Raw genomic sequence first — 11520 nt, 5'->3', positions numbered from 1 at the left:
AGTTGATCAAGGATGCAGATAAAGAGATATTTTAAGAGTTACAACTGGATTCACTAATTCTATTATCAAGATTTAGTTTTCTGTCAGAAACAAAGTTTGTCGCAGGTTTATTTCTGATCCTATGGAATGGTATTTTTATCTAATGATAAATATCTGAGATTTGTTGTCCTTAGACTTGGTCCTCGCCCCAAATTATAATTTGGTACGTCTCCTGCGGTGCTGTCATGAGCTGGAAAACTTACCAGTAATTACTAACTACTATGTAAAATTTGCATAAGATTTTCTGAGGATTTTAATGAATCGGTTGCATCCATCCTGGTGTAGTAATCTGGTGGGAGAACCTTTTAACCTCTGTTCCCTGTCCCAAGAAGGTCAAAGGGGAACATCCTCCTGTGGTGCCGTCATAAGGGAAACTGAATTACCGGCAAGTCCAATTCCGATTTTTTTCTGTTTATAATGTGCTTTCTTTTCTGGATAGGTCACCGACTCTTGCATTTCTATAGGGCCATGCACATGTTTTTGCACAGCCTTGTGGCTGTTCTGTAAATTATAGAACACGTCCTACCCTTGCCTGTATTGCAGGTGACAATAGTTCTATTGATGGAAGTATATGTATTTTGTGGATCTGTTTGTTTGCAGACGGCTGTATACGTGAAGTCTTACTCCAATTGATATGGTTTAAGACCCATTGTAGCAGGGTTCTAGAAAAAAGGCACATCTGGCCCGAAAGCCAATGGATTGGGGAAGGCTGCTCTACAGCCACATATCTGTTAAAACATTTTCTATGATACCGTTTCATGACATTTCAATTTGAGATGTGTATCAATGACAATGAAGGTGGGGATGCCTGCATGGACCTCAAGGCACGCAATACATCCAAACCAGGTGACCAATAAATATATAGATATAAATGACAACCCAACACCATTGCAACCCAGCAAGTTTATTTTTCAGACAGGATTTGCTGTAGGTGTTAAGAGATTTGGTAATAACAATAAGAATAAAAAAAAGAAAAAATACAAACTTGTCTCCTATGGGATATGAACTTTATTGAACATAAAAATTATGCTTTCATGTTGCACTCGAGTACTCCGAATGAGTCCCCGGGTACAACATGGCTACACAATCCTCATGTGTTTCGTACAAGATCCAGTTTTCTTCTGGGACCAATATGGTTACTAGAATTGTATACCACTAAACAAATACGAAATCTTGTCCCATGTTAAAAAATAACATGAAGGATGACTGAACAAACAAGCTGCATTACATGGGTGCAAGTGAAACCACCTGCACCCTTCAAGTGAATATTCTTATCGATTAACTCCCGTTTTTACAGCATTTCTGCTGTGAGCTAGGAGATGGGGACGTAACGAACAAGGTTCTTAGAAATTCAACAGTACTGCAAAGGATGTTTCTTGGCTATGTATGGGAGGAGCAGCCACATAGTAACTACCTTCTGCAAAGCTTTCTCTTAAAAACAATTGTTACCACACTGGATTCATTGAATCATGGACAGAACAGCTTATGGTGTGCATAACATACCAAGGCTAAAACTTAACATGGATGTATGGAAAATATAATACTCTATGGATCAAACCATTTCCAACTCTGAAGAGGAAAATGCACATAAACGTTACTATCAGAAGACTGCAGCTAGTGCTGGGTTTTAATATTCCTATTTCATGTTAGCCCCCACAAGCACCCAGGCTTCCATGCAAGAGACTGCGATTACTGCCGGTAACCAGCTGTCAAGGAGGAAGATACAATTGATAGTGAAACTGATGCAAACTTCTGCATCTTCTGAGGAACTCAAAAGCGGATGATGCAGTTGTGTTACTCTGACTGCAATAAGCTTCTCTGAGCTAGTAACCCATTGGTAGACCTTGACTACTACTAAAGTAAGCTACAGACCTGGAGTAACTCCAGATATAAGCCTATCGGTAAATGTACATGTTACAGCCTTTGCTAAAATCGTAGTAACAAGGACTTACTCTAAAGCAATGTACAACAGAAAAATAAGAACTTTGTCAAACCAATACGAATGTCAAAGCGTATAGATAAAAAAAAAAAAAAGCTGAAAATCCTAGGGATAGGATATACTAAGAAACTACGAGAAATTTGCAGTCACTTTTCTCTGATCAGTGTTCCGAGTCATACGTAGGTAACAACTTAAAGCTTTGTTATACTGTTTGAGAATAGAAATCGATTATGGAATTTATTCAATGTCCATTTCTGGAAGTTTCTTTTCTGCATCAGACGCAGCCGTGTCTGCACTCTGTTCAGCACCCTGCGGCCCCGTGCCATTTGCGTCACTGTCTACTGGTCCATTCTGCTCTCCGGCTGCCTGCTCCTCTTTTGGAGGTTCCACTTTGGGTTTTGGTTTGGAGACTATGGGGTTGCAAGTGCTCGTCAATTCCTAAAATAAGCAGATAAAACAAAAATGGGAAACTAATTATGCAAATTCCATGAGAAAATTTTACATGAAACCTGTTGTCAGGGGCAGCTATGAAAGAAAAACTTTGTCTTCGACATACATCAATTCAGACACCTGAACAGAACCACACATTTATGAAGTCTGTGCACCAACTTTTACAAGATAAATGTCTGACAGGAAAAAAAAAAAAAGAAAGAAAGAAAAGAAAAAGCATCAATGTTTGAAATGCCGATCATTCTGGGTCACTTACAACAAGCTGTTGAGTGTGCTTCTGAGTAATAACACTATCTGGACATTATTCTAATACTACGGGGATATAAGGCCCCTTTACACGGCTCAATCAAGCAGACAATTGTCAGGATGGAACATAATCGCCAGCTTGTTGGTGGAGAAGAAAGCTGTATTTACATGAACCAATCTCCTCCACAGTATGGGGAGGAGGAATCACTAATACCATCGCTCGTCCCTATACAGAATCATTGTTTGTCGGCAGCAGAGGCTGATGCTGGCAAACAATGATTTAGGTGACCGCACAAACAATCTTATTACCTCATGACCAAGCTTTCCGCTCATTCATCAGGCAATTGGCGACACCTTTACACCAGCAGATAATAGTCAATAAGCGTTCCGATGAGGGCTTGTTAGTGATTATTAGTCTGATGCGCGGACAGTGTAAGAGGGGCCTATAAATTTCAGCAGTGAATTAAGAGTAAATTAATCAGTGCAAGAGGCAGGGGGGAGAGAAGTGGTGGGTGCTAAGTGGAGGAAGAGGCATTTTTCTGTAATAAGATACTCATTTATGAAAAAATACACTTTAAACTTGTAACAGAATCCTCAAAATGGTTAGTAAACCTCTCATATTGTATCTCACTGGTTAAAAGTACAAACGAGTTTCCAACAGGGTGTGTCACCTACCAAAGTGCGTCATGCAGATACTTTATTACAAATAGGTCATTCATTAAGTGGAATATGTCTCCTATAATTTTTTTCTGCCAGTTAAAACCAGATAGTAACACATCCATGTTTTCTAAACCCCCCCCCCCCCCCTACACACATTGTATGGCTTTGTTCACAACTCGATTCTGAGACCTGGTAGTCTGTACCAGCACAAAGTAGCCGGATCCTCATTGACTGCAGTGAGGTCCAGTCGTGATCTGGCCAATTTCCGCAAAAATGCATGATGCCAACGCAAGCCATCGTCTGTACATGATAGAGATATGCGATAACTTTACGGCAGTTAACTGCTTATCTGTAGAGACCAAGAAGTGTCTCCTATTAGGCTTAGTGGCCAGTGCAAAAACTGCAAAATTTTAGGTTTTGTTTTTTCCAAATATAGACAGTGACGTATTTAAAAATAACATAAATGTAAATGTTTACCCTAAATACTTGATTTAAAATGGATTTTCCTTTAAAATAAACAGGGAATCCTGGCACATTAGACATGAAAATGCCAAGTATGACATACTTTACAGAGAAGAAACCAGCAAAAATCCAGCAACACATCCCTATTCGAATCAAGCCCAAAGAAAACATTTAGTGCAGGGACATTCCAGACAGATTCATTATGACAAATCGCTAAAACTCACTTTTGTTTTTGCTTGTATGTCCTTAGCTTTCACCACTGGGTCTGCAGTAAGGTTCTGCTTCATCTGCAGGTTCATTTTGTTATTCATCCACTCCATAGCTTCATTTGTGCTCTTTTCAACTTTCTCCACGTCAGCAGCATCTAAGTGGTCGTATGCCTCCTCCTGCAGTCAGAAATGATAAATTACACCAGTCTCACACTGTAATACTTACAGGAATTCATACTAGCAATCATGATGCCTGTTCCAATTTTTTATTTTTTTTTAAAGAATAAAATATCCAGCTGACTGCCAGAGCCGTTGCTTACCAACAAGCTAAGAATACAGTGGGTGACAACCGTAGAATATATGGAACTTGGGGTTGTGCCAACATTATGTTAATTCAGCAATACTCTTTACCTAATGTTTAATCTGTATAGTAATGTGCACATCCACCTACTGAAGTGGTCATACATCCTTCAGCTTCCACCAGACATATCTACTGTGATCAGGGGAGTGGCAGTAGAAAGGACACACATCCCTGAGCTACCAGTCTGCATTAAATCTAACAGAACAATAGCAGCCATGAATGTGGCGATCTCTGGATCCATATGGGGTGCACGGCTGGTTCTAGCTCTGTTAGAAAGATTGTTATGTACTATATGATATGAGGTTTTGATATGATTTTCATATTTATATATTAAATTCTATTTATTTTCCAGTAAGTACCCCGCAATGCTAGGGAGGGTCATACCCATCTGCCATTGGCTGCCCCCACCCCAACCGATACCGGATGTCTTAATCCGTATACATGGAGAAGTAGCCGAGGGACCAGGAGTGGCATAAGTACCAGTATATTGCCTCTGAGGGGGGGGGGGAGGCTCTTGTATGATATTGGATAACCCCTTTAAGCATAAAAACAATTTAACCAATAAGTTCTTTTTCATGACATATTTCCTTTAGGATCTGCACAGAATCTCCTTCAGAACAAAAATTCTATGATCTTAAATGAGTTTTCAAATTTTATTAAAAAAAAAAAGTAAAAAGGTTTATAAATTTACTAAATAAGAGACTCCCTGACTTTTTTTTTTTTTTTTTTGACAATAAATGTGCTCCCCAGGTGCACAGACAAGCCCCTTATGATGAGCCCAGAGTAAAGCCCAGCACATGTGCAGTCTATGAACTTATGGCATCCTGGAAAACTTGGCATCTAGTCCTAATGCAGAATTGGGATCAGTCTGCAAATGCAGAATTGGTTCTCAGTCTGCAAATCTCAGCATGGTTCCTATGTTTCCCCATACTAGCAGATGATAATACATGAAAATACATAATTGAAAGTATTGATGGGAGGGAGAAAAAATACAGAATGCACACAGAAATTATCTGTGTTTTGCAGATTTTTATTTATTTGCAGATCGAAATACAGATACAGCCACGTGTACAAGGCCAAATTGTGATGTGTTCACTTCCACCTGCATAGAATTGTAATATCCCAGAGTTATGTTACTACACTCTTTTTCCCAGCTACCACATGTTAAGTGTACTTATCTTATGTATAATCTCACATTACATCCTTCTCAAATGTGCATTTTCTAGGCCTGTGTCATGTATTTGCTGTAGTTTTCCATGTATACCAGCAGGTGTCAGCAATGTGTCAGCAGGAACTTAGACAGTTTAGCGTTTCTAAACTGGAATAGTTTATTCCAGTTTAGCTCCCCCTCTATGAGCAGAAGTGGGCTGGTCCCATGTCCTGTCTCATGGGGAGGAAAGGAAGTTATAGTTAGTGTGCCAGCTACCCCTGTGCTGGTAGGAGCTCCCAGTTCTAGGGATCCCAACCCAGGATCGTGCCTCGGCTAAGGCCAAAGATCACCATTCCCAGTCTGAGCCCTTCAGCCTCAGCTGGTTGACAAACAAGCAGCCACATCCAGCCCTCCTGGAGGAGCAATCCCCTGTGAGCTAACTGTAACTATCCAGAGACCAAGAGAAGCCAAATGCCACCTTAGCTAGTCAGTCCCATACCAAGCAGAAGATAGAGAGAGCAGAAGACAGATTCCTGCCACATATTACAGAGCAATAAGCAGACGACTAATCCTGCAAGAGAGCTCCAGGCACAGGCTGGATGCAGAAGAGATATTGATCCCTGCCATACATTGCCAAATACCTGCTGGGACCCAAAAGACTAATGCTGTATCTCATGTGGATTAATGCTGCCTTCAGTAAAGACAAGTTGAATTATATTTCAAGTCTGGATCTCATTCATTACTACCAAGTTCCTCAATTACTCCTACTAGCAACACAAATTTATTGCAAGTGAGCCAGGATCCAGGAGTCCAGCTGTACCCAGGTAGGAGACACCATTGACACACTACCTAATATTACACAGAGACATTACACCACTCTGGCATTCCTAACCTGGTACGTGAGTTGCAACACATTAAAGGGCCCTGAGACTGTACCCTGCGCACGCTGCAATTGGCATCACGAACAAAAACTCTTATATCATTTACACCTGACCCAGTCTTTGCATATTATAGCGTCAGTGTGCATAACCCCAATCCGGCTTACTGCAGAATGAGTGAATTCACACTTTGTAATCAAATTGCAGTTTTTGTTGCAATTTGAGCACCATTGTGGAACATAGATATCATCTTGTAAAAATTGAAGCAAAATGGCAAGAGGAGGGCCACCAGATAACCAAGACATCTGGCCAGCCTAGCTTTGATAACATACTTCCATGTTATATTTTTAGTCTCCGTTAATATCTTATTACATACCTTATTTTTAAAAGCATTAATAATTTTCATGTAAAGTTGAATTTGTTTTCCAAGGTCATCAAATGCTTTTGGTCGGTCCGCAAACTCTTGGTAACGTGTCTGGATATGCTGACCTAAATTCTAGAAGCAAGAAGATGCAATTGTAAAATTTGATAGGGTAACTACACAAAAGTAATGGGGAAAGGGTCATTCTGAACAAGTCTTATATTTAGAGACACTGAAATACATGTAAAAGTGAGAATGGAAAGGTTTTTTTTTCATATCTATCCAATATATGGATGTAAACCATTTTATTAATGTACTCCTTTACTTATTCATCATTACCTTTAGATCTGTTAGTTTGTCTATATAAACTTGTTTTGACTGATCTTCTCCATCTTCATACAACCAGTTTTCAGTGTCTTCCAGCTTTAGAATAAAACTGTTCCGATCCTTAAAATACAAAACAATTACAAATACTAAATACATCTACAAATGTATCAACTGGTTTACACAAAATAGTGATTCTGAGAGTCTCACTATGGAGCAGATGTGAAATTACAGTTGTGTGGCTGGAAGAGCCCAATTTAATCTCTGATCTAGACTTTATCAACCAGCGGTATGCGTACCCCAAGAGGTAAGTGCCACTGGGTTGAGGGGTACACGGAACTGCCTAGCAGCCAGCAATCTTTCACTAGTATATGCGGGGGACGACTACTGTTTCTGCAGTACTGTACTAGAGAGCACAGTATTAGGGGTGGGTGGATGGGGTGTTCAGAAGGTGGAGAGGATGATGGAAAAGTAGGAACCCAGGATGTCTGTCTATGTGACAAACTCTGCAGAAATAAGATCTGGCTGAAAGAAGTCATCGAGGCGGTCTTGTCCAATCAGAGAAGGTGAGGAAAGAGAACATGTGTATCAGAGATGTCACTGGATGTAATAGGTATTTAGTGCTGTGTTTTCCTGTATGTTTGGTTGTGTAATGTAGTTTAAAAAGTAATAGTCATCTAACATGTGGCGTCTGTCCTTTTGATAGGAAGATTAGTGCTGCATGCTGAACAGACTCTTAGAACAAAGCCTACAACAGCGGCATGAGAATAGCCTTATCTTTTTGCAATAGGAAGACTATGCTGCCAGGATGGGCTACAAATGTAATCCTAGCTTTCAAGGGGAACTTCTGATTATAGAAGAAGTCCTCACAGAGACATCAGGTTGAGAATGTATACTATCAGTAAAAACTGACAGAAGTAGTCACATTATTTTAGAATTAATATAAAAACAACCACTTACATCTTCATTGACAAACTTTTCATAATCTCCACTCAGTTTGTCCCTCATCTCGTAGACATATTCCTCCACTGCATTCTTTGCATCATTTCGTTCCTTCTCCAATTTATCTTGCATAATCATCTTTCCCTAAATGAGCAAGCAGCCAACAATTAGCCTTCAGGTGTCCTTCCCATGCTTAAATTTATAAGATGCTGTGTAAGGAGTTCCCAGAGCATGACAGATTCCTGATCAAGATAGGAAATGCCAGCACATTAATGCCAATCACATGGCAAATAAACAGTCAGGCATGCTACTGGCTAACAAGCATCCTTAAAAGCGTATTCCGACATTTTTATTTTTTATACTGATGACCTATCCTCGGGATGATCGGTGGAGGTCTGACACACGGGACCCCCACAGATCAGATGTTTGAGCTGGCTCTGGTGCTCCTCTGAGCGCTGCGGCCTTCTCACAGCTTACCAAGCACAGTACCATACTTTGTATAGCAACTGTGCTTGGTATTGCAGCTCAGTCCTATTCACCTGAATGGGGCTGAATTGCTCCTAGACCATGTGTACCATGAACGCGACGTCACTGGCCTATGAAAAGCAGCGAGAAGGTTGCAGCGCTCACAGAGGCGACAGTGCCTTATCGAACAGTTGATTGGGGGGGGGGGGGGGGGGGGGGGCGGGGTCCCAGTTGTTTAACCAGATACTGATGGTCATCAGTAAAAACAAACAAAAAATATATACAATCTTGGAAAAACACCCCATTGTCTGAATTAAAAACAAAATTATAACCCCATACGCGTATACTTCTAAAGTAGGTACCTGCCCAAAATAAAAATGCCACCCATCACTTTATACACATGGGCACCTTCATGCAATTTAGTGCATCAAAGCACAACCTTTTGTTAAAACTGCATAAAAATATTTGTGGGCAAAAATTGTGACAAACAGAACCTCTTAAAATTAAAAACCCTCCCACATAACTAGACTTGTCAGCAGCCTATACCCTCACCCACTCTGTTCTTCCCTTTCCTTGTAGATTGTAAGCTCTTGTGGGCAGGGCCCTCTATCTCTCTGTACCAGTCTGTTAATAGTTTGTTACTGTAATTTATATTATGTATGTGTAACCCCCACTTGATTTACAGCGCCATGGAATTAATGCCACTTTCAAATTAACGATAACGGTTGTAGATTTGCGCAGCACAAGTGGCTTTATTCTCTCTTCCACATACCTCATTTTCAATAAACAGGTTTAAGGTGTCCCTTCCTATTTGCCATGGAGGATAGTGATCAATGGGCAAATCAATTGTGCTAGTCTTCACTTTAGGTTTTTTGGCTTGAGGAGGCTGATCATTCTTCTTCTCCTTAGGTGACGTTTGGGATGTCTAAGATGAAAAAAAACATTTGTTTGTAAACCACTGCACATTTTAACTGAACTGCTCATGTACAACTCTGGATCATTAAATGGTGCCAGGCAGGGGCGGTTTTAAAGAAGATTCGCACATAAAAAGATTGTGTTTCACATGCTTAGCAACAGAAAATGTAGTGTCAGTGAGCAAAAGAAGGGCAGAGCAGAGGGGGATTCATTATAGCACCATTTTACAAATGGAAAGAGAGAAGCATGCAACCAGCTATATACACAGAGGTAGTGTCTAAGCAGGGAGAGGAATCATAGGAATTTGGGTTCTTCAGACTTATAATCCCACCTTTAGTAAGCCCTATAGGTATCAAGAAAAGGTACATCAAAGCGTTGAGGCAATAGAATGGAAATAAAACATTACTTCTGAGCTGTGATTAAATCAGTTGGTAAGCATTCGAAGCCCAGAAACTTCTTCAAGGCTGCTAAGCACCACTTCTATAGTATGGCATGTAATCCAACTGAATTTATTCACACAGGCCGGAAATGTGCCACATGCTCAAAAATGGCACAGTGAAAGCCACATGTTTTACCAAAAATTAGTTTTTGGCCATGTGGGTTTTATCAGATAAACACATTTTAACATGTTTTACCTGTAAAGCTGTGTGACCAATGCCGCACTACAAAACTACAGTAATTCTTAGTTTAAAAAATATATAAAATAAAAAAAATCATGCACCTCCATTTCTTCAGAACCAGGCTTGCTTTCAGCTTGCGCGGATTGGCTTTCTTCTGTTTTGGACTCCTCTTGATCAACCTGCATTTTCTATCAACAGATAAGTGACATGTAAGTAATGCACTGTGAGCTGTACTAGTTGGAGAGCGCCAAATAACAGTAGTACCTCCTCCTCTTTCCCAGTGTGGTCAGTTTCCATAGGTTCCTCTGAATCATCCGTCTTATGGACTTCAACTAGAGATGCACTTGAGACACTAAATATACCATGGACATTTACGCGTACTTTAACCTTTATCTTGGAACTGGATCCATCAGCCTGTGGGGCCACTTTTTGCACATGGAACTGACCTGTCATAGACAAACATGGCTTTATCAGACCAGGGTAAAAAAATAAAATAAAAATGAAAATAGCTAATCTTAACAGTTTTCTATTTAACCACTTCATTACCGGAGTCTTTATCCCCCTTCCTTAGCAGGCCAGTTTTTCAGTTGTAGCAATGTGTCTAGCTGCAAATAACTGATTAATTTCTCAGCCAGCCTACATGTAGTTCATATTTTTCTTGGGACACCTTAGACCTTTATTTTGTGCCATTAGATGATGGATATATTATTAAAAACAAAAAGTTTAAAAGGAAAATTAAAATGTAAAAGATCTAGCCATAGTTACTAGTACAAACCGGATTCCCCAAAAAGTTGGGACACTATACAAATCGTGAATAAAAACTGAATGCAATGATGCGGAGGTGCCAACTTCTAATATTTTATTCAGAATAGAACATAAATCACGGAACAAAAAAAAAGTTTAAACTGAGAAAATGTACCATTTAAAAAAAGGGAAAAATATGTTGAATCAGAATTTCATGGTGTCAACAAATCCCCAAAAAGTTGGGACAAGGCCATTTTCACCACTGTGTGGCATCTCCCCTTCTTACAACACTCAGACGTCTGGGGACCGAGGAGACCACTTTCTCAAGTTTAGAAATAGGAATGCTCTCCCATTCTTGTCTAATACAGGCCTCTAACTGTTCAATCGTCTTGGGCCTTCTTTGTTGCACCTTCCTCTTTATGATGCGCCAAATGTTCTCTATAGGTGAAAGATCTGGACTGCAGACTGGCCATTTCAGTACCGGGATCCTTCTCCTACGCAGCCATGATGTTGTGATTGATGCAAAATGTGGTCTGGCATTGTCTTGTTGAAAAATGCAGGGTCTTCCCTGAAAGAGATGACGTCTGGATGGGAGCATATGTTGTTCTAGAACCTGAATATATTTTTCTGCATTGATGGTGCCTTTCCAGACATGCAAGCTGCCCATGCCACACGCACTCATGCAACCCCATACTATCAGAGATGCAGGCTTCTGAACTGAGCGTTGGTAACAACTTGGGTTGTCCTTGTCCTCT

General features: G+C 40.2%; 1 protein-coding gene across 1 annotated transcript in view; it reads right to left on the bottom strand.

Annotated features, from left to right (window-relative positions):
• Positions 1-923: 923 nt before the first annotated feature.
• HSPA4 (heat shock protein family A (Hsp70) member 4) overlaps positions 924-11520 on the bottom strand; it is a 58138-nt gene continuing 47541 nt past the window's right edge. The window contains exons 12-19 of the mRNA XM_044280839.1: positions 10286-10467; positions 10123-10209; positions 9259-9411; positions 8040-8165; positions 7095-7202; positions 6771-6890; positions 4021-4182; positions 924-2416 (exon numbers count right to left, since the gene is read on the bottom strand). Coding sequence (XP_044136774.1) covers positions 2216-2416; positions 4021-4182; positions 6771-6890; positions 7095-7202; positions 8040-8165; positions 9259-9411; positions 10123-10209; positions 10286-10467 — 1139 coding nt within the window. The 3' untranslated portion in view covers positions 924-2215. The remainder of the gene's footprint in view (positions 2417-4020; positions 4183-6770; positions 6891-7094; positions 7203-8039; positions 8166-9258; positions 9412-10122; positions 10210-10285; positions 10468-11520) is intronic.

The sequence above is a fragment of the Bufo gargarizans genome, chromosome 2 (assembly GCF_014858855.1).
Source record: "Bufo gargarizans isolate SCDJY-AF-19 chromosome 2, ASM1485885v1, whole genome shotgun sequence".
NCBI classification, from domain to species: domain Eukaryota; kingdom Metazoa; phylum Chordata; class Amphibia; order Anura; family Bufonidae; genus Bufo; species Bufo gargarizans.
This window is presented reverse-complemented; position numbering and strand designations above follow the sequence as displayed.